At 40.6% G+C, this 24,133-nt stretch overlaps 2 protein-coding genes across 10 annotated transcripts in view; both read right to left on the bottom strand.

The window, feature by feature from the left end:
• Positions 1-24,133, bottom strand: part of LOC140679317 (major histocompatibility complex class I-related gene protein-like) — a 76,295-nt gene that overhangs the window by 51,408 nt on the left and 754 nt on the right. For 3 of the 9 annotated variants that reach the window (XR_012050760.1, XM_072914423.1, XM_072914420.1), the window contains exons 1-3: positions 5,006-5,072; positions 4,879-4,939; positions 3,908-4,174 (exon numbers count right to left, since the gene is read on the bottom strand). Coding sequence is in view for 8 of the 9 variants with exons in the window: in XM_072914423.1 (XP_072770524.1) it covers positions 3,908-4,174; positions 4,879-4,933 (322 nt within the window). In the remaining variant the exon portion in view is untranslated. Of the gene's footprint in view, positions 1-3,907; positions 4,175-4,878; positions 4,940-5,005; positions 5,073-16,612; positions 16,631-16,790; positions 16,887-17,143; positions 17,453-17,533; positions 17,813-18,348; positions 18,616-24,041; positions 24,103-24,133 lie in introns of those variants that run through there. The other 6 variants (XM_072914411.1, XM_072914409.1, XM_072914413.1 and 3 more) reach the window with 4 other exon arrangements.
• LOC133612392 (class I histocompatibility antigen, F10 alpha chain-like) overlaps positions 12,622-24,133 on the bottom strand; it is a 91,448-nt gene continuing 79,936 nt past the window's right edge. The window contains exon 7 of the mRNA XM_072914437.1: positions 12,622-12,691. The gene's annotated coding sequence lies outside the window, so the exon portion shown is untranslated. The remainder of the gene's footprint in view (positions 12,692-24,133) is intronic.

Raw genomic sequence — 24,133 nt, 5'->3', positions numbered from 1 at the left:
CAAATGACTGCTCTCATCGGTTGTATTTCTTCTATCCATTGCAGTAGGATTAGTGACCATTTAATCTGTGAATACTGACAGGTTATTAGTCATTCTTTTGCAGATTGATGCACCAACACCTGGAATAGATACTCCTGTTCTAACATTTTCTGATACCGGATCTTTTATCTGTCTGTATAAATATTCAGGAAACTATACAATTTCATCTTCACATACATTTCGACCATGGACACATTATTAGTTTATTTCCACCCTTTCCTTCTTTCTATCAATTCCATGTTTACGTTTGGTTCTGGTAGAATCCAAGGGAGTACATCTGCCTACACTGAAACTGGGCTGTACTGGCAGAGGGCTAGTGGGCAGCCTAGGACGCGGTAGGTTATCTTGGTTGCTTTAGGTCTGTTGTAGTCTCTCTCCGTGCTACGTCCCACCCCAGCAGACGATGCCGTGGAGCACTGCAGAGGCCACCGCCATGTACAGTATGTGGGTGTTGAAGTTGTGTTTTTGTTTTGTTGTTGGCTATGGGGTCAACGAGATTCGGCCAGAAATGCTGAAGGCTCTGGGTGTTGAGGGGCTGTCTTGGTTGATACACTTTTTCAACATTGCGTGGAAGTCTGGGAGAGTGCCGAGGGAGTGGCAGACTGGGGTGGTGGTTCCCCTATTCAAAAAGGGGGAACAGAGGGTGTGTGCTAATTACAGGGGTATCACACTACTCAGCCTCCCTTGGAAAGTTTAAGCCAAGTTACTGGAAAGGAGGGTCCGGCTGATAGTCGAATCTCAGATTCAAGAGGAGCAATGTGGATTCCGTCCTGGTCGTGGAACAACTGACCAGTTCTTTACTCTTGCGGGAATCCTGGAGAAGGCCTGGGAGTATGCCTATCGAGCCGACATGTGCTTTGTGGATTTGGAGAAGGCGTATATGATCGGGTCCCCCGGGAGATCCTGTGGGAGGTGCTGAGGGAGTACAGGGTGAGGGGGACCCTGCTGAGGGCCATCCAATCTCTGTACAACCAAAGCGAGAGTTGTGTCTGGCTGCTTGGATGTAGGTCGGTTCCGTTTCCAGTGGGAGTTGGTCTCCGCCAGGGCTGCGCTCTGTCACCTATCCTGTTTGTGATTTCCATGGACAGGATTTCTTTATTTCTTTATTTATTTTTTGTCCTGTCCAGCTTTTCAGGCAAATCATATAGTTGATGTAGATGCCCATATCGGCTATTCAGATTTACTTTACAAAAGAAAAGTGTAGGATACTTCTCTTGTTGCTTTATTTGTATTTGACTTTATTAAATGTATTTATATTATCATTTGGTGAAGCCGGACCGGCTCTGTCACCTATGCTGTTTGTGATTTCCATGGACAGGATTTTTAGGCAGTTGTTACCATGGCGGAGAGGGTATACGTCTCGGGGGGCTAAAGGTTGCGTCATAAAGGTTGCGTCACTGCTGTTTGCAGATGATGTGGTCCTGATGGCACCATCGGTTCGTGACCTTCAACTCTCACTGGATCGGTTCGCAGCCGAGTGTTTAGCGGCTGGCTTGAGGATCAGCATCTCCAAATCTGAGGCCATGGTTCGCAGCAGGAAACCGATGGCTTGTACAGTCCAGGTAGAGAACGAGACTCTGTCCCAGGTGGAGGAGTTTAAGTATCTCGGGGTCTTGTTCACAAGTGAGAGAAAGATGGAGAAGGAAATCAGTCGGAGAATCGGAGCAGCTGGGGCAGTATTGCAGTCTCTCTGCCGCACTGTTGTGACGAAACGAGAGCGGTCTACCGAGCTATCTATATTCCTACTCTCACCTATGGTCATGAAGTGTGGGTCATGATTGAAAGAATAAGATTGCGAATACTAGCAGCCGAAACGAGTTTCCTCAGAAGAGTGGCTGGCAAATTAGAGAGAGGGTGAGAAGTTCAGTCACCCGAGAGAGACTCGAAGTAGAGCTGCTGCTCCTTCGCTTGGAAAGGAGCCATCTTCGGTGGTTCGGGCATCTCGTGCGGATGCCTCACGAGCGTCTCCCTAGGGAGGTCCTCGTTGCACGTCCCACTGGGAGGAGACCCCGGAGTAGGTCAAGGACCAGGTGGGGGGATTTCATATCCTCTCGGGCTTGGGAACGCTTTGGGATCCCCCAGGAGGAAGTTCCTAATGTTGCTCTGGAGAGGGAAGTCTGGGGTCCCTGCTGGAGCTGTTGTCCTCGCGACTCGATTCTGGATAAGCGGTTGAAGATGGATGGATGGATGTTTGTCTATGCATGGTCCAGTCGGATGTGCGCAAAAGTATTATTCATCAGGGCTGTGAATCTTTAGGCCCCACACGATTCGATTCATTTCTTGGGGGTAACAATTCAATTCAGAAACAATTCTTGATTCAAAATCAATATTTTTTAAATCACTTTGGAGCCCAGTTCTATGATTAACTACATTCCTCCATAAAATAGATTAACAGCTTTGATCAATTTCTGTATTACTTAAATAGAAAACTGGTTTTAATAAAATGCTACCCTAACATTTAATAAAGTCAAATACAAATAAGGCAACAAGAGAGGTATCTAACACTTTTCTTTTCTAAAGTAAATGTGTACAGCAGATATAGATCATCAACATCAACTATATGATTTGTCTGAGGGGCCCGATAGGGCAAACTGGAAAAAAAAAATGTTTTGATAAAAATGTTTTAATCAATTAAGCAACAAATAGGAATTGCAATTATTCTGAAAATCAAAAATTTTTTTGACACCCCTATTATTTATTGCTTATTTTTTGGTTTTCCAGTGTGATTTAGTTTTGTTTGTTGTATGTAAATTAGCCCTAGTGTGTGAATGTGAGTGTGAACATTGTCTGTCTATCTGTGTTGGCCCTACGATGAGGTGGCGACTTGTCCAGGGTAAACCCCGCCTTCCGCCCGAATGCATCTAAGATAGGCTCCAGCACACCCCGCGGCGCCGAAAGTGATAAGCGGTAGAAAATGGATGGATGGATGGGCTGTTTGTAGAAATGGCGCCATTGAAGTGCCAGCTGACCGAAATGAGTTTCCTCCGCCAGGTGGCAGGGCTCTCCCTTAGAGATAGGGTGAGAAGCTCTGCCATCCGGGGGGAGCTCAAAGTAAAGCCGCTGCTCCTCCACATCGAGAGGAGCCGGATGAGGTGGTTCGGGCATCTGGTCAGGATGCCACCCGAACGCCTCCCTAGGGAGGTGTTTAGGGCACGTCCGACCGGTAGGAGGCCACGGGGAAGACCCAGGACACGTTGGGAAGACTATGTCTCCCGGCTGGCCTGGGAACGCCTCGGGGTCCCACAGGAAGAGCTGGACGAAGTGGCTGGGGAGAGGGAAGTCTGGGCTTCCCTGCTTAGGCTGCTGCCCCCGCGACCCGACCTCGGATAAGCGGAAGAAGATGGATGGATGGATGTTCTGTGATGTTTCTGTCTTGTTTTTTGTGTGTTTTCATCTTATTTTTTGTGAACTTTGTGTATCTGCACTGCTACCTCGTAATTTCCCCGTTGTGAGATGAATAAATCTATCCTATTTGTTGCTGGGTGTTCTACCCCTGAACCCTTTAAGTTTGACCATTTTGCTTCTCCTTCTGCCAACAAGTGTTGTCATTCCTCCAAATAAGCCAGGTAACACACCCGATCACGATTTGCAAAGGTTTCATTTAGGCGAACAAGCAGGACAACATACCGCAGTGCCACACTGTACAATGTCCCTGCTCACGTCACCGAATACACAAATCAAGAAAAAAAAAACCCCATTAATAATAGGCTCCTACAGCAGCTGCCAACATACAAGACAAGTGAGTTTTGATAACTTGAGCACTCTAAGTGTCAGTCATGTGTTTTTCTACATCATTGTGGATGCCCACAGACAAGGTATCAGTGCAGTAAGGTGTTTATTTTAGTTCATCGAATATTTATGAACAAACCTTCAGTGTGGTTGAAGCGCTTCTGTAAACGTTCCAAGTCCACTTTGTCATTCTCTTCAGTCTGAATACCTAAATATGTCTGCCATTTAAAGTGATATGGATCCACCGTTGTAAAGTTCTTCATCCATTCTTGTTTGGCTTCTGCTTTCTTTGTGTTGCTGTCATAGTGACCGATCTGAATGTCATCAATATAAACCACGCCGACATAATCTGGGAAGTTTGTAACTTGAGAGGACGCAGTGTGGAAATACTTGAGCGAGTAAGTCACTGAGAGAAAAACAAAACATGATGAGAGTTTGATCTTTTTTAAGTATCAACAGTGTTCTATGAATATTTAAGTCAACTCTGTCCACAGTTGGATATTAAAGGGAACTGCACTTTTTTTGGAATTTTGCCTTTTGTTCACAATCATTATGAGAGTCAAGAAGACACGTCTTTTCTTCTTTTTAAGATTTTAAACATGATAAAAAACGCTTCAAAGATACGACTAGTAGGAGTCACCGTTGTAGCGTTCAAACCCCTCTAAAACTAAAAAAATGATTTTGAATGCATTTTTAAAGTGATTTAGAGGTAGAATGGATTGTTCCCATTAGCTGCATTGCTAGCCAACAAGAACGAGCCATTTTTTTAAAATGTTACACTGCAAAAAAATAAAAATAAATTGTCTTCTTGTCTCTCGTGATTGTAATCGATAGGCAAAATTCTAAAAAAAAAAAAAAGTGCAGTTCCCCTTTAACGTAAATACAAAAAACCTGCTTGATATCACAGAAAATACATTATTTGTATACATACGTAGTGCATATCATCATTTATTATTTGTTCATATTCCATTTGAAAAATAAACTATAAAAAGTGACTAAAATGCATGTTGGGTCAAAGTAAACAATGTCAACAATAGTCATGAAAATAAAAACAGTGTCATAATAGGTGTCAAATTATTAAATGATTTTGGAATATTAGAATGGACTTACCAGGCAGTCCGCGGTGTATTTGCACAATTAGCATTGATACCAAAAGCAAGTTCATGATCTGCTGTCACAAGAATGAAAATATTTGTTAGTTAGCAACTTAGCGAGACAAAGAAAGTGACAAACTTACCTGGCGATCGTTGTTGTTACAACTGTACACCTGAGCAAATGACAATTCACTTCCTCAATGTGTTCACATCTGGTAATGTGAAGGAGGCTTGTTCTTAGAAAATATGATGTAATGCAATGTACTGTAATGTAATGTGACTTAAAGACGCGCTTTACTTGGAGAGTATTGAGGAGAAGAGGAGCCGGAAATGTTAATAATCAGAATCAGCTTTATTGGCCAAAAATGTTTATTAACACACAAGGATTCTGACTTGGTATGCTGTCCTCTCTTGTTCAATGTAAAACAATAATTTTAAGAATGAACTAAAAATACAAACAAGTACTTAAATAACTAATATTTGTAAGGCATTACTTTATTTACGTGCCTCTTTGAACTGGTGCCCTGGTTAAGTTGAGGTTAAAACACGCCCATTTTGCGCTACATTTGATTGCATTCCCTCAACAAGTCACTTCCTGTAATGACTAGCTAGCAACATGCTAGCTTAACTATGACAATAACGCCATTTGTCGTTTAAAGATTGTGTTGTTAGCCGCGTAATGTGTCTTTGATGGGAATGTACACACCTAAAAGGGGTGGGATAAGTCACTCTAACAAGAAAACAAGACTGTGGACGACAGGAATGAGGAAACAACCTAACTAGACGCCACTTTGACAGCGCTAAGTGAAAGTAAAAACACAAAGTGACAGCTGGTAATCACCTGAGCCTAAACTTCGGCTCGGTTCTTGATTCGAAGAAACAAGAACCAAGAACCATTAGCTAAAAAAAGATGACTTCCAAACAGAATTTTCTGTAGGTTCTCCCAAAATAGTGTAGTGAACCAAAGACACCCACACTGCTTACGCTCAAGAATTGTCTCTTAATCCAACTTTTTCCTAAGTTTTAGATGTGAAGAGTTCATGCTCATTTAATTCCCTGGCATATTTTCACACAGCTGAGAACTTTTCAGTTGATGTGATGCATGACATTTTGGAAGGGGTGACCCAGTATGAATTGAAATTATTGTTCACATATGTCAAAGAACAAATGTTACATTGGGTGAAGTCAATTTAAGAATACAATGTTTTGAGAATTGATTCATGGATGCAAGTGCTCATTAATGTTCATCTTCTGAACGTTATCTGGGCTAAACTCAGTGGGTTTGTGTACTGCCCACATTTGGTCATTTGTGGCAAATTAGAGAAATAAATGCTTGTGTTTTACCAGATTAAGTCAATTCTAATAATAAACAAGACACTTTAGCTTCTTACTTGACCTTTTATGTACAGTAACCATTCAAGAACATGTCCATGCTTATGGAGTGACCAGGTCAAAGCAAAACTTAGTGGTGTTCCATGTTGACAACCTGCATGATCCCAGGCCTTTTGACATACAAATGTTATGTAGAGAATGATAGAGCTTTGTTTGTGGTGCCATTTTGTGTTTAAATTTCCCGGGAAACTTCCGGTTGAAAACGTCTAGGTATGATGACGTTTGCGCGTGACGTCAAGGGTTGAAGCGGAAGTATTCGGAGACCATTGTATCCCAATACAAACAGCTCTGTTTTCATCGCAAAATCCCACAGTATTCTGGACATCTGTGTTGGTGAATCTTTTGCAATTTGTTCAATTAACAATGGAAACTGCAAAGAAGAAACCTGTAGGTGGGATTGTGTATTAGCGGCCGCTGCAGCAACACAACCAGGAGGACTTTGAGTTGGCTAGCAGACGCGCTACCATGACTACAGCTTTGGCTTTCAAACATTTGATCGCTTGCCCGTACGTGCGTGCCGCTATGTGCATGTCACGTACGTAACTTTGGGGAAATATATGTTTCTTGCCGACTCTGATGGCGGCCGGGGTGTCGTCGAAAGCTACAACGCCCGCCGCCGCACCGCTGTCCTCACCTGTCTGGGTTGACTTCCTCCTTCTAAGGGCCGCCGACCGCATCGATCGGGTGAAGTCCTTCGTCGTGCCGTCGATCACTGGAACGCAGGTGAGCACCGGTGTTGATGAGCAGATGAGAGCTGGCGTAGGTGGAGAGCAATGTTTTTAGCATAGCTCTGTCGAGGTCCCGTAGCTAAGTTAGCTTCAATGGCGTCGTTAGCAACAGCATTGCTAACGCCGTGTGGTTACAGGTCCAGAGTTTGGTAGTATTGTTGATCTTAATTCTGTCTATCCTTCCAGTCAGGGGCTTATTTCTTTTGTTTCTATCTGCATTTAAGCACGATGCTATCACGTTAGCTCTGAAGCTAAAGTGCTTCACCGATGTATTGTCGTGGGGATAAAAGTCACTGTGAATGTCCATTTCGCGTTCTCGACTAATTTTCAAGAGGATATAGTGTCTGAGGTGGTTTAAAATACAAATCCGTGATCCACAATAGAAAAAGTAGAGAGTGTGGAATCCAATGAATCAGAATCAGAATCAGAATCAGCTTTATTGTCATTACGCAAGGTAACGAGATTGAGGCCATTCCATACAGTGCGATGTGTGCATGCTAGAAAAACAATGTGCAAATATATAAAAATATAAAAAATGTAGAAGTGCAATGAATATGGTGTGAAATGAATATATACATGAAAAAAAAACAAAAACAAAAAAAAAAACAGGGTGGTTGGTGGAATGGGTTATTGCACCGAAGAGAAGGCAGTTATGAGGGACAATGGGGCAGTCCGTTCAGGATGGTTATGGCCCTGGGGAAGAAGCTGTTCTTTAGCCTGTTTGTTTTGGTTTTAATGCACCTGTAGCGCTTCCCAGAGGGCAGCAGGTGGAACAGGTCAGAGCCAGGGTGGGTGCTGTCCTTGATGATGGCACTGGCTCTGTTGAGGCAGCGGGAGGTGTAGATGTCCGTCAGAGAGGGGAGAGGGCGGCCGATGATCTTCTGAGCCGTCTTGACCACTCTTTGCAGCCTCTCCCTGTCTGCTGCAGTGCAGCTGCCGTACCATACCGTAATACAGTAGGTCAACAGGCTCTCGATGGACGAGCGGTAGAAGGTCAGCAGCAGGTCAGGCTTCAGGTTGTACTTCCCGAGGACTCTAAGGAAGTGTAGCCGCTGCTGAGCCTTCTTGATGATTGATGTGGTGTTGACTGTCCAGGAGAAGTCATTAGAGATGTGGACTCCAAGGTACCTGAAGGTGTGGACCCTCTCTACACGCTCGCCGTTGATGTAGAGGGGGGCAGGGTCGGTGCTGCTCCTCCTGAAGTCGACGATGATCTCTCTGGTCTTGCTGGTGTTGAGAGCGAGGTTGTTCTCCGAAGACCAGGCCGTCAGCTTCAGGACCTCCTCTCTGTAGGCAGCCTCGTCACCCCTGGAGATGAGCCCGACCACTGTGGTATCGTCGGCGAACTTGACGGTAAGGTTGTCACTGTGGGCCGGACTGCAGTCATGGGTGTAAATGCAGTAGAGGAGGGGGCTCAGCACACAGCCCTGTGGGGAGCCGATGCTCAGCGTGCGGGAGGATGAGAGGTGCGGGCCAAGTCTCACATTCTGGGGTCGGTCCGTTAGGAAGTCCCTTATCCAGGCGTTTGTGAGAGGGGGGAGGCCAAGAGTGTCCAGTTTATTGCAGAGTCTGTCCGGGATTATTGTATTGAAGGCAGAGCTATAGTCCACAGAGAGCATCCGGACGTAGCTCTGCTGCTGCTCCAGGTGGTTCAGAGCAGAGTGGAGAGCAACAGCGATGGCGTCCTCTGTGGACCTGTTCGCCCGGTATGCGAACTGGTGGGGGTCGAAGTCTGGAGGGATATGGTCCTTGATGTGCTGGAGAACAAGTCGCTCGAAGCACTTCATGATTACCGGAGTGAGGGCCACTGGTCGGTAATCATTCAGGCTGGTGATGGGAGACTTCTTCGGCACCGGGATTATTGTAGATGACTTCAGGCAGGATGGGATGACTGCCTGAGCCAGGGGGAGGTTGAAGATCCTGGTGAGGGGGGGAGCGAGCTGGTGGGCGCACGTCCTGAGCACCTTTCCAGGTACTCCGTCTGGTCCGGTAACCTAATTTACGGTCAGAGCGAAAAAAGATATGTCCTGCACTGCACTCTAGTCCTTCACTCTCACTTTCCTCATCCACGAATCTTTCATCATGGCTCAAATTAATGGGGTAATCGTCGCTTTCTCGGTCCCAATCGCTCTCGCTGCTGGTGTAAACAATGGAGAAATGTGAGGAGACTTTCAACTTGTGACGTCACGCTACTTCCGGTACAGTTAAGGCTTTTTTTATCAGCGACCAAAAGTTGCGAACTTTATCGTCGTTGTTCTATACTAAATCCTTTCACCAAAAATATGGCAATATCGCGAAATGATCAAGTATGACACAGAATGGATCTGCTTTCCCCGTTTAAATTAAAAAAAAAAATTTCAGTAGGCCTTTAAGTGTTATCATATTACTCTGACCAGTGTGGAAAAGCAACAGTGTTAAATATTTTTTACACATTTCATTGTTAATTGTGACACTAAATTGAGTAGAATCAACTTTGAAAAGTTGACACTGGCCATAGAGTAAATTTTACAAATGTTATCTGAAACAGTTAATATCAACTCTTTAAGAGTTAATCCAACATGCGTTTTTTTTTTTTTTTACTCTGTAGTAATATTAATAATTATAATAGAAAACACAATAAGATCATTAAAAACATAAGGATTGAACATAATCAGTAAAAAGCCTGATTAAAAAGGTGTGTCTTTGTGAGGTCCAGTTAATAACATTCAGTTTCATGGCAAATCATCAATTTGACCATCAAAGTTTGACGCCTTATGGAGTAGGCGAAATTACTTTGTTCAGCTCAGTTTATTTATTTAACTCATGTGTAATGTTCATATTGTTGTTACTCAGCCAGCGTTTGTGGGTCTGATGGACCAGTTGCATTTTGTGGCTCTTAATGCCTCACAATCACAAACTTTTATGTTAAAATACTGAACAGATGTTTACCTTTTCCCAATAAACATCTGTTCAGTATTTTAACATAAAAGTGTTTGATTGTGAGGCATTAAAAGCCACAAAATGCAACGGGTCCATCAGACCCACAAATGTTGGCTGAGTAACAACAATATGAACGTTGCACGGAAAATTTCTCTGCCAGTTTCTGCATCTCACAGGGATACTTCTTTTGTGTTTCTGCACCTGCGGTTCCCACACAAGGTTGCAACATTGTTTGTCAACACTGTCTGCTCTCATTTTCTCACACATTTGACCCTCTGATGTTCTGTGTACCTACACTCTGTCCTCCTCCTGTCTAGGCCTGCTGTGTGTGTGTGTGTGTGTGTGTGTGTGTGTGTGTGTGTGTGTGTGGTACACAGAACATCAATTTCCACACTTTTAGCCCCGGGTCCAGTGGACCCGAACATCTTATATGTAATAGAAATGTGTACGGTGTTTGGTCATTAAATATGTATTCTGATGTATGTTCTTCACAGAAAATGAGCCAAAGTCAATGTGTCTCAGTTTGAAAAATGTATTAATTGTATCATTTTTCTTTTAATAAAAAATGAAAACGGGTCCCACAGACCCGAACACCACACAAGCACATTTAAAAACAAGCCCAGTTGGCCAAAGTGCTGTACAGACATAAGAAACAATTTGCAACAAAAAAAGGGGCACATAGTGTCACATTTATATTGTAATATGGAAGGATGAATACAACACAATAGCTTAAAAGAAGTGCAGAATCACCTAAAATACTACAATGTAATAATTAATAAATATACAAAACAAGAAATAAAAACAACCAAGAGATCCTGTCTAACTGGATTTGAACGTCATGGAGTAAAAAAATATTTTTAGCCTAGATTTAAATTGTCTCAGAGACTGGGAGGACCTAATAGATAGTGGAAGGTTGTTCCACAGTCTGGGCCCTGCCACTGAGAAGGTTCTATCTCCTCTGGTTTTTAGCCTAGTTTTTGGGACAGCCAGGAGGAGCTGGTCTGAGGACCTCAGGGTCCTGCTGGGACAAAAAGGCTGCAGCAGCTCAATAAGATAGGGCGAGGCTTCTTGGTGTTAGCATTTAAAAACATTGAGTACAATTTTAAAATTAACTGTAAAAGTAACTGGGAGCATAATAATAAACGGAACAGTTCCAATATGTCAGGAGCAGCAATAATAATAATTACAACATTTACAATAGATCTTTAGCAGTTCTGCTGCTCGTGACCTAACAAGTGCAAATAAATGAGGTTTCCTCTCTGGCTTTCATACAGGGTTTCTGCAGGTATCAGCAGATCTAATTTAATGCTACTTTAATGCAACTTAAAACACATTTAATGCCCGTGTCCTATTGCAGGTAGTTATTATATATAATCAAAAACGTACTATTGTCTATATGGACACAATTCTAAACATTTGACAATATTAATCTTGAATAGTTGAACAGCTTACATTAACTGTTACTCTGTAGTGAATTAAAATTGACTCACAAGATTGTTTAATCTGGGAATGTATTTTTCTGTAGTGGTAGCAGCAGCTGCCAGTTGTGGTGGCGACAGCAGAGGTTGCTTTGTGGGTCACGCCCAAAGAAATTTTGCACCGTTAACCGCCGCCTGCCTGTAATCGCCGATTTGAGATGAGCTAAAAGCATTTGTTACTTTATTGAATTAAATGTTTAGTAATGCCTGTGGATATCAAATGTAATGCTTTTTAATGTCATTTAAGGACAAAATCCGTTCAGTGAATTTTAATACTCACCCGGAAAATCCCTGTCATGTTTTCGATTTTCAGATTAATCGCAATTTTTATTTGTAACGATTCTTAATCGCTTCAAAAACATCAAAAATTGATTTAAATTATTATAATTGTTTTCAATCTGTTCTGTCCAGCCACTCAGACAAATCATGTTGTTGATGTAGATGATCATATCTACTGTACAGATTTACTTTAGAAAAGTGTGGGATACTTATCTTACCTTATTTGTATTTGACTTTATTAAATGTTTGGGTAGAATTTTATCAAACAAAAACTAATTACTTTAATGTATTATATAAATTGTTCATAACTGTTTATTTTATGAAGGAATGTAGTTAATCGTAGAACCGGCATCTAATGTTATTAAAAAAAGTATTGGTTTTGAATCGAGAATCAATTCTGAATCGAATCGTGTGGTGCCCAAAGATTCACAGCCCTACAAGTTTACATTTCTTTGTGCTATTTTCTTGCAAATGTAAGAGGTCATTAGCCCAATTATGGCTTTATAGATAAAAGTGTACCAATGCCTCAAATTTCAAGTAGAAAGATCTGGCCATCCTATGTGAGAGTTCAACTCACAATGATGTGTCCTGGCTTTACCTTTGGTAGTAGATAATAAAGTTGTTCCTTTTTTTAAGTTACTGTCTGTATGTAAGAGCTGCAGAACGTTATGTTATCAATTTGACCCATTTTCTACCAGTTACTGCTATTAGCATGTAGCATTTCCCTCTTGGCTAGAATCCCCCCCTAGTGTTTGGGAGGTGCATAGCGTTTGGCCAATGAATTACAGAGCTGTGTAGGAAAACGAAAAGACATAATTACAAGTATCCAAGTGTTACAGTGCAAGTGATCCCACCAAAGGCAGCAAAAACATTTGATCGTAACTCGTTTTCTAAGACATTAAAAAAAACATTAAAAAAAGAGACCGTATAACACGAGGAGCAGTTTGATGATGAGCAAAGCACATCTCCTTCTCGTCTTCAAGTGTGACCACGCTCCTCAGTGGTCGCTCTGTGTCCCAGTGCTCAAAAGATCCTGGAGGAAAAGGATGACAGCACAAGAATCCAAGTGGAAATGTTAGCTGAAAGACGAGTTTGGATGCGTAAACGGTCCATGTGAGCTAGGCCTGGGCGATATGGCCTAAAAATAAAATCTCTGATTTTTTCACAAGAAAGTCGATTTAGAGTCAGTTGTTCTAGGTGTGTTGCCGCAAATCTCAACTACTGACAACACTTTTCTTTTCTTTAGAACAACGTCTCGCTCTCGTTAGTGTTAGCATTAGCCATGTTTTGCTAGGTGTGAATCTCCGCTAAAGAAATGAGGGTGGAAGCTCCTCAGGACAAAACATATTTTAAATCTGCAACAAAAAACTCAAATATATCGGCAAAGTGTGAGCTAACTTACTGTGTTGCGACTGATTTCATCCATTGAGTTCTCTGAGCGCTAGGTACCATCGTCACCAGCTGTCAGACAAACACAAACACACCGTGACATCAACGCCTCACATTTTGTACCTTTACTTCTTTCCAAAGGTTTGAAGAGTCCAGAACTTTTATGGTAGTCAGAATGCTAACGTAAGGGATCAAATACTCATGTTCCCCACTGTACATCTAGAAGGTGCATCTTCACTCGTATCAGATCTTTGATGTGTGACTCCATTGGTTGAGAAACATCAAGAAGCAGAGTGGTGCACTTCTACTTCCTGTCAAGAGTTAGATGTGTGACACGTTTACATTGCCTGCATGTCAGCAGGTCACGTGACTCGGGACAGGGTATCTTATCATCCATCCATTGCTACCGTACATTTTAATTAAGGCTATCAAACGATTAACATTTAAATTTAAAATAAATTATGATTTTTCACATTTTGTCCATAGTTAACTCATAATTAATCAAGGTTAATCACAGATAGTTTATCAGTTTTAATAAGTCTACCTTACACCAGTGGTTTTCAAACTTATTTTCACTAAGTACCACCTCAGAAAACACTTGACTACCACCATAATGACCAGCATTGAAACACGGTAGCGTAGAAGAGGTTTTATTTAACAAGTATATTTAATATTTTTGGCCACTAACGTTACACACAGTTTGAACAGTAACACTGTGTTTGAATATCAGTAAATAAAACACATCACGTCATTACAATATTTAATTGATTCTTTGGCGAACCACTAGATGGAGCCGTACGACAGCTTGAGAATCACTGCCTGAGAATCTAAACATAATTGTCAAGTTTTGAATACTATCAACATGGGACTGGATTTTTTTTGTTTTTTTACACGTTTGTTATACATTATGCTTTTTAAAACAGCTTAACACAAACACTTCACACATGTGCACCACTTCTGACACAGGCACACATTTACTATAAATAACAATTATACTATAGCATAAAAAAGTGCCTGGGTCAGCGTGTCGGGTGTACTTTCCTTAGATTACCGTATAGTATCATTACTCCACAATACTGATCGGTCGCAGAATTAGGGGCGTTGACACCCATTTTGCAATTTCTGTGTAAAGTTGTTGGTCGTGGGATGTGATGAGGACTCGGCTCGCGGCGGCAGATGGCTTCGGTCTTGTCGGGAGACCCTGCTGTGGGGCTTTGGGTAACTTTGCCATTTAGTGTGCCCTTTTCTTTGTTTGTTTCTGCTCGGTCTTTGTTCCTGCAGCACCTGTGTGTTTTCCCGCACTTTCGGTGAGGGCTGACGGTCACACATCAGGCAAAGGGAAATAAAAAGTGCAGTTAAAGGAAATTATAGCATTAACTAGTTACTCTCCCTTTAAATTTGACAGCTCTAATGTTCACCAATACTAGTACCAAAACTATCAGCTTCCAAAAGCGCCAGTTTCCGTCTCTGCTATCCAGTAGGGTTGGTAACGATAAACCGGTTTGAGCGGATATCCAGTTTGACAAGTGAGCGATTCGGTTGAGTCGGTAGCAGTCACCTCATTCGATCAGAATCAGCTGTGAATCTTTAGATTCATCGATTAACGGACCGGGTGTTGCACGAGACTATCAATCAGTTGACAGGGGGATGCCTCTGTATCAGCAGACTGGGGTGGTGGTTTCTCTTTTTAAAAAGAGGAACCAGAGGGTGTGTTCCAACTATCGTGGGATCACACTCCTCAGCCTTCCTGGTAAGAGGTGTACTTGAGAAGAGGTTGCATCGGCTAGTTAAACCTCGGATTGAAGAGGAGCATTGTGGTTTTCGTCCTGGTCGCGGAACTGTGGACCAATTCCTTAAGGGTGCATGGGTGTTTGCCCAATCAGTCTACATGTGTTTTGTAGACTTAGAGAAGGCATTCGTCCATGTCCCTTGGGAAGTCCTGATGAGAGTGCTCAAAGAGTATGGACATACCTCTATGACCAGTGTCAGAGCTTGGTCCGCATTGCCTGCAGTAAGTCGAACCCGTTTCCAGTGAGGGTTGGACCCCGCCAGGGCTGCTCTTTGTCACAAATTCTGTTTACAACTTTTATGGACAGAATTTCTAGGCGCAGTCAGGGCGCTGAGGGGATCCGGTTTGGTGGCTGCAGGATTAGGTTTCTGCTTTTTGCGGATGATGTGGTCCTGCTGGCTTCATCTGGCCAGGATTTATGGCTCTCACTGGATTGGTTTGCAGCTGAATGTGAAGCGACTGGGATGTAAATCAGCACTTCCGACTTTGAGTCCATGGTTCTCGCCCAGAAAAAGGTGGAGTGCCATCTGCGGGTTGGGGAGGAGATCCTGTCCCTAGTGGAGGACTTCAAGTACCTCTGGGGTTTTTTTTGTTCATGAGTGAGGGAAGAGTGGATTGTGATATCGACAGGCGAATCGGTGCAGCGTCTGCAGTGATGTGGACCCTGTATCGGTCCGTTGTGGTGAAAAGGCAGCTGAGCTGGAAGGCAAAGCTATCAATTTACTAGTCGCTCTACCTCCCTAACCTCACCTATGGTCATGAGCTTAGGGTTATGACAAGATCAAAAGACAAGATCATGGGTACAATCGGCCGAAATGAGTTTCCTTCATTGGGTGGCGGGGCTCTCCCGTAGCGATAGGTTGAGAAGCTCTGTCGGTCAGAAGGCCCCTCAAACGCCTCGGAATCCCCGGGAAGAGGTGGACGAAGTAGTTGGGGAGAGGGAAGTCTGGAATTCTCTGCTTAGGCTGAAGTCCCCCCGCAACCCGACATCCGATAAGCGGAAGAAGATAGATGGATGGATGGCATTTTTATATCATCCGATCAAAGAAACTTGTTTAATAGATAGTCTTTTTTGGTCCATGTCTAAACATAAATATATTTGACATGTGATTCTGTTGTCGTTTTACTTTATCTTTGCCTTAAAGCATTTTAGGGATATATGTCGTGTTTTACACATTTGAAAATAATGTTAGCATGTCACTTTTATAGAATGTTTTTTTTTTCTATATTTGAAGAGGAATGTGCCTACAGTGTTTTCATTCATCAGGTTATTTGTATTCTCATGACATTCCACTAATCAGTTGATTGTTCGGTTTGTCTTAGAAGACGTTTGACCTCTCAATAGAGTCGTTTTCATCAGCTCATGCTCTTACACTCAGCTTGGACAGGTTTCGTCTGAGCGCTTGGTGCCAAGGTCTTAACTATACATCCAACATGAGGAGGAGCGTATGTACAGGAAGGAATGCTTTTGTTCTTTTGTGGTGTAAAAAAGAAAGTGTCCATCAACAAATGTTAACCATAGAATGGAATCATTCATACACCCTATCATATCATTCCGTTTTTAAAATAGAACCTTTTTGAATGGCATGGTTACCCATGTATCTCTATGGATTCGTCCATCACTAAGAGATGTCCAACTCTACTATCCAGTAAGACAAAGTGAAGACTTTCAGGCTAAACTTGTAACAAACGTCCACATCAGACTTTTATACGAGTGATGCTTCACCCCTGCTTTGTTTATGGCGGTTCAAAGAAAAGAGAATAAGATTGCCTTACCAGCTGGATCATAGTTGGCTGAAATGAAAGACAGACAAGATGACTTGGACTTTTGTCTTCACATCACCTTTCTATGTGAGAGTGTGTGCTCTCTCTTTGAGGATCTTGGAGTGTTTGTCGGCACCTTTGCAGCCTGGAGGAAAGCACCAACTCACAAAAAAAGAAGTGTGTCCCTCACCTTTTTTGTTCTTGTGACGCACGGCGACTACAACAATGATGGCGAGGATCACTGCAACAGCCGCCACCGTGGCGCCAACGGGGACCCACACATTGTCTGTTGAGAGCAAAAAAGCAGGAAGAGGAAACCTGAATGAGTACTTTGCATGCATCCTATCAATGTCCAGCATTGTTCTTGTGACATGGATCAATAATGGTGGAAGTTCTGATAAAATATCGCCAATGTTCTTGATTTGAGGACGTAATAATTCAACTTAATGTGTCGAATGCAGCTGAGAGAGTCTCCAGCACTCCCCGTGACCCAGAGAGGGACAAGCGGTAGAAAATGGATGGATGAATGGGTGTCTTTCTCACCTTCATCGCTTGCGTTGTTCAGGATGCTTCTTCTCTCCAGCTTGGTGACCAGGTCCTCTTTGACACCAGACAGCTGAAACACACATTCATACTTGCTCTCCACTTCGGCCGTCACCTCCACTTTCAGATCCACGGTCATCTGGAAGGTTCCATCAGGGTTGGGCAGCATTTCTCCGTGCACCACGTTCTCCTGGAGATCCTTGCCGTCTTTCCTCCAAAACAAGGCCGCACTGCTGGGGTAGAAACCTGTCGCGAAGCAGCTGACTGGAGAGGACGGCGTCTTCTGAAGGAGAAACACTTCTGGAAGCTCTGCATGTGAAAGAGTGTAGGTTGTAATGTTACTTATGTTCCTACAGGGGGTGGGCTATCAGCATACATCATGTGGTTTACCTGTTCTCATCAGTATGTCTTTACCAAAGTTCACATACTTTTTCAAGTTATCAACACAGATCCCAGTGTAGTACAACTTTAAGTACTCGATATGATTTCGATCATGGTCCAACTTGTGTTTCATGGGAACGGCTTGTGGTTTTGCTGCAGTCCATGTCCATGTCTTGGTGTCTAACGCTAAAAAATCTTCTCCATCATAGCTGGACTGTTCCCAACTCTTGATTTCATCAGTTTCATCATTCCATTCACAGCCTTTCATCTTCTGGTAAATGTGAAGACCTGAAAGAGTAAGACAAATTATAAAAAATGGAGTAAGACCTCATCGCCATCAACCCACGTGCACACATACACACTTGTGTCTTTAAGAGGTCATACTATGATTTTAATCTACAATTCCCACACTTCCTTGTGTTCTACATAGCCTGTAATGATGGTGCGTTTTGTCAAACTTTGGATACATTTTGCTTTACAGACCAACTTAAAGCTCTTTCTGAGTGTCTCTTGAAAACAAGTCGTGGTACCACACCCGATCGTGCTTTTTAAAAGTTTCTTTTAGGCGAACAAGCAGGACAACATACCGCAGTGCCACACTGTACAATGTTCCTGCTCACGTCACACAAATCAAGAAAAAAACAAACCATTAATAATAGGCTCCTGCAGCAGCTGCCAACATACAAGACAAGTGAGTTTTGATAACTTGAGCCCTCTAAGTGTCAGTCATGTGTTTTTTCTGCGTTCTTTATGGATGCCCACAGACAAGGTATCAGTTCAGTAATGTGTGTTTATTTTAGTACATCAAATATTTATTAACAAACCTTCAGTGTGGTTGAAGCACTTCTGTAATCGTTCCAAGGTGTCTTTGTCGTTCACTTCATTGTGAATACCTGAATGTGTCTGCCATGTAAAGTGCTCTTGATCCACCATTGTAAAGTTCTTCATCCATTCTTGTTTGGCTTCTGCTTTCTTTGTGTTGCTGTCATAGCGACCGATCTGAATGTCATCAAGATAAGCCACGACCACATAATCTGGGAAGTTTGTAACTTGAGAGGACGCAGTGTGGAAATACTTGAGCGAGTAAGTCTCTGAGAGAAAAACAAAACAAGATGAGAGTTTTATCTTTTTTTAATATCAACACTGTTCTATGAATATTTAAGTCAACTCTGTCCACAGTTAGATATTAAACGGGAACTGCACTTTTTGGGGAATTTTGCCTATTGTTCAAAATCATTATGAGAGACAAGAAGACACGTCTTTTCTTCTTTTTAAGATTTTAAACATGATAAAAAACGCTTCAGTTCAAACCCCTCTAAAACAAAAAAATAGTTTGACGGTTTTTGAATGCATTTTTTAAAGTGATTTAGAAGTAGAATGGATTTTTCCCATTAGCTGCATTGCTAGCCACCAAGAACGAGACATTTTGTACATGTTAGACTGAAAAAACAAAAACATTTTGTCTTCTTGTCTCTCATAATGATTGTGATCGATAGGCAAAATTCTAAAAAAAAAAAAAAAAAAAGTGCAGTTCCCCTTGAGTTTGAGTTTGAGTTTATTTCGAACATGCAAGTATACAACATGATACATCACAATCTCCAGTTTCTCTTTTCAACATGTTCGAAAAGGAGTAGGAAGAAGCAAAGCTTATTTAATCCTACCCCTTTTCTTTTACATAACAGTTGCTAAAACTTTTGTTCACTTCCTGTTCTCAATTTATTCACAATATACTCCATAAGTAATCACAATAAAATAAGTAAATAAACAATAATTGGTGAAGTAAGTTACATTTCATATGTTGAGATAAGTAAGATTATTTTGTGAGTGAAAGAATGAAAGAATGGATGAGTTAAATAAATTCAGAATGTTTATCATGGTTCTTCTTTGTACTTTGTAAACACTTTAAGTTTGAAGAGTTTCTTGAAGTGGATCATATTAGTACATTGTTTGATTGCTTTGCTTAATCCATTCCATAATTTAATTCCACATACTGATATACTGAAGGTCTTAAGTGTTGTACGTGCATACAAATGTTTTAAATTACATTTCTCTCTAAGATTATATTTCTCCTCTTTTTTTGAAAAGAATTGTTGTATATTCTTGGGTAGCAGGTTATAGTTTGCTTTGTGTATAATTTTAGCTGTTTGCAAATTCACTATGTCGTAGAATTTCAGAATCTTTGATTCAATAAATAAAGGATTTGTGTGTTCTCTATATCCAACATTATGTATTATTCTAACTGATCTTTTTTGTAACACCGTTAATGAATGAAGTGTACTTTTGTAATTATTTCCCCATATTTCTGCACAATAACTCAGATATGGTAACACTAGTGAGCAGTAGAGAATATGAAGTGATTTTTTGTCTAGAACATGTTTTGCTTTATTCATTATTGACGTGTTTCTTGCTACTTTATGTTGTATATTTTTTACGTGAGATTTCCAGTTCAATTTATCATCAATCATTATACCTAGAAATTTGGTTTCATTTACTCTTTCAATTTCTATTCCGTCTATTTGTATTTGTGTTTGACTTTCTCTTCTACTGTTACCAAATAGCATTATTTTAGTTTTACTGAGATTCAACGATAGTCTGTTTTTGTCAAACCATCTTTTTAATTTGTTAATTTCTTCTGTTATTATTTGTAGTATCTTCTGTGTGTTCTCTCCTGAACAAAACGCTGTTGTATCATCCGCAAATAATACTAACTTTAAATCTTTTGTAACTTTACAAATGTCATTTATATATAGATTGAATAATTTAGGTCCTAGTATTGATCCCTGAGGTACACCACAGGATATATTTAGCGTTGTAGAGGTGTGTTCGCCTACCTTCACGTATTGTTTCCTGTTCATTAGATAACTTCTTATCCAGTTTAAGACTAACCCTCTGATGCCATATCGTTCTAGTTTTTTGATTAAAATATTGTGATTAATTGTGTCAAATGCTTTAGTTAGATCCATAAAAACTGCTGCCGCACATTTTTTATTATCTATAGCATTGGTAATTTCTTCTGTAATTTCAATTAAAGCCATCGAAGTTGAAACATTAGCTCTGTATCCATATTGATTTTCTTCGAGTATTCTATTTTTATTTATGAAACTCTCTAATCTGTTATTGAACAGTTTTTCAATGATTTTAGAAAATTGTGGAAGTAAGGAAACAGGTCTATAGTTTGTAAATTGATGTTTGTCGCCAGTCTTGTAAATTGGTGCAACTTTAGCTATTTTCATTTTGTTTGGAAATGTACCTGTTTGAAATGATAGGTTACTAATATACATTAATGGTCCTGAGATCTCATCAATAACCTTTTTTATCGTTTCCATATCAATTTCATTACAATCAGTTGAAGTCTTGGATTTACATTTTTTCACGATTGTAACTATTTCCTCCTGTGTCACATTACTGAGGAACATGGAGTTGGGATTTCGCTCTATGGTATCATTATAGTCCTCAATTGAAACTGGGTCTGGAATCCTTTCTTCCAATTTTGGTCCAATATTTACAAAATAATTATTGAAGCTTTCAACTACTTCCTTTATGTTGTCATTTTTCTTATTTCCGTCTAAGAAGTATTGAGGGTAGTCCCTCTTAGTGCCATTTTTAATAATGCTATTGAGGATGCCCCATGTTGCTCTCATATTAGTTTTGTTCCTGTCCAATAATTCACTGTAATATTATTTTCTACATAATCGTAGTATGTATGTTAACTTGTTTTTATACTTTTTGTACTTAATTTCTGCCTCTGTAGTTCTTTGTGCTATAAATTTCCTATATAGTGTATTCTTCTTCTTACAAGCATTTTTTAATCCTTTTGTCATCCATGGTTGATTATTCTTTCTCTGCTTATTACTGAGTTGTATCCATGGACAATGTTTGTTATAAAGTATTATGAACTTGTTTAAGAAATGTTCATATGCTTCATCAACCTCATTTTCATTGTACACATTGTCCCAATCTTGCTTTTGTAGCTCAATTTTGAAAGCAATCATCCTCTTCTCTGTGCACAGTCTTCGAAATGTCCTTTTGTCTTCCATGTTCTTCTTGTAGTTTCCATCATATATTGTAAAAACTGGCAGATGATCACTAACATCGGTTATAAGTAGACCACTTGTAGTGTTATTATCAAAATCATTGGTAAAAATATTATCAATAAGCGTGGCACAGTGTCCTGTAATTCTGCTTGGCTTTGTGATTTTAGGATATAAACTGATGCTAGACTTTTGCTTGTTAGGGTTCAATAAGTCAATATTAAAGTCACCACATAGGAAAATTATTCTTTGCCCATTGTCCATGTAAGTAGCCTTGATCCATTCTTCAAATGTTTCTATACTTGACTTAGGTGATCTATATATACAACTGATGAATATGTTTTTGCTTTTTTCCTGACATATTTCAATTGTTATACATTCTAAAATATTATCTATAGCAAATGACATGTTTTTTACCACTTTGTAGTTCAGGTTCTTCATCACGTACACAGCTACTCCTCCTCCATTTGTGTTGTTTCTGTTGATGTAGTTTAGTTCATATCCATCCAGATCAAAATCTATTCCTTTTTTATCATCAATCCATGTTTCCGTGACAGCAATCACTTTGAAGGGTTCGTTGATGTGTTCCAAAAAGTTCTTAATATTGTTGTAGTTTGCATACAAGCTTCTGCTATTAAAATGAATAATTGACAATTCGTTATCACATTTAATGTTGCTGTTATATTGATCATCCGTATAATAAAAACAATTATTACTGAAGTGGGAGAAAAAATTTGTATCTGGATCTATATCATTTTCCAAATCCTGATTTTTGTGATCTTTGTTGCAGAAATTTTTTAGTTCCATGTTTTCTTGTTCAACAATCTTTGATGTTGTTTCAATAATCTCTATAAGTGTAGGTGGATGCAATCCTGAATCTAGGTCCTCTTGTTTAGTCGTTCCTTGGAACATAGTAGTGTTGATGCTGAATTTAGGTGCTTGTTTTCTGTCAGAGTTCATTATCATCGTTGTTGTGGAAGCTGTGTAAACTTTAAAAATTGTCCAGGTCCTTGATGTCTTGGACAGCAAGTACTCTTGCTTCTGGACCTCCATTCAGCTTGATGTAGATTTTACAGTTGGCGCTCCAAGTTCCCTGGATTTTTCCCTGCTTTCTCAAGTCGCGTGCTTTCTTGGCAATTCCAGCATTACGTTTTGTGAGATGCTCATTCATGTACACATTTGTTCCCTTCAGCTTCTTTCCCTGTCTCAGCAATGCCATTTTAGATTTTCTGTTTACAAGTTTCACGAGCACGACTGGAGTGGCGTTGTTGTTTCTTCCGTTCAGTGGGATGCATGTTTCGATGGTAATATCAATTTCAATTTCTTTTGATTGCAGAAAGTTGACCACTTGCTGTTCTGCTGAGACCATATCCATTTCATCTGGTTCACCTTCATTATTCACAGCTTTCGCATAGGATCTTGGTTTAATTCGGTGCCCTGTCACGATGATATCATGCATCCGTTTATCCTGATCCATTCCATCTATGATATTCTTCAGCATGTTGTTGTCTTCTTGAAGGATCTTTATTTGTTTGCCCATTTCAGTGGCTTCATTATTTCTGATGGTTTTGTGAGATTGCAGACTTTCTATACATTGCTGCAGACTTTTCACATCTTGTCTGTGTTCTTCTTTCATTTCTTTCATTTCTTCTTTCCATCCCTCCATCATGTAGTTCCATTTTTCTAACATCATGTAGTTCCATTTTTCTAACATTTCTTCTTTAAAATCATGGAGTATTTTTTGTATCCATTCTTGATTCCCATCATGTCCTGTGTCCAGCCTCAAATCTTGTTCAGTCTTTCCTTTACCTTTTTTCATCGCGGCAGTCGATGACGTCAGTGCCTCTTATGTCTTAGCGGCAGTTACTTCTTTAGCAACTTGCGGTACTTTTCACTTGTTTTTTCAGCAATTTCGTACCTTGCGCCGTTCAGAGATCAATTTTGGGTGTCAGCCTGTCAACTTATATCACTCTGCGACGTCGGAATCACTTTAAAACAGCTGTAAACTCGCCGTAGCTTTTGGTTGCCAGGCAACCGCTTTGAACTGCGGCAAGGCGCCTTTGGCTTGAGGCTAACGGCTCTTCCAACTCGCCTTATTTCAGCGTTTCTGTGCCTCTCAACTGACCAATATCAGATCGAAGATGCCAGGTGACTCTCCTGTGGCTGTGATCACAAATCAGTGGTCAAAATCTTCAGATTTAACAAAAACTCCGGTAGCAGAATCGGAGCCTTTTTCTTTTGCGTCCTTTAACGTAAACACAAAAAAACTGCTTGATACCACAGAAAATACATTATTTGTATACATACGTAGTGCATATCATCGTTTATTATTGTTTATATTTATAAAAAGTGACTAAATAGCACTTGTTCATAACCACTCATGTTGAGTCAAAGTAAACAATGTCAACAATAGTCATGAAAATAAAAACTGTGTCATAATAAGTGTCAATTTATTAAATGATTTTAGAATATTAGAATGGACTTACCAGGCAGTCCGCGGTGTATTTGCACAATTAGCATCGATACCAAAAGCAAGTTCATGATCTGCTGTCACAAGTGCAGAATGAAAATATTTGTT

Source organism: Nerophis lumbriciformis, linkage group LG01 (assembly GCF_033978685.3).
Source record: "Nerophis lumbriciformis linkage group LG01, RoL_Nlum_v2.1, whole genome shotgun sequence".
In the NCBI taxonomy this organism is placed as follows: Eukaryota; Metazoa; Chordata; class Actinopteri; order Syngnathiformes; family Syngnathidae; genus Nerophis; species Nerophis lumbriciformis.
This window is presented reverse-complemented; position numbering and strand designations above follow the sequence as displayed.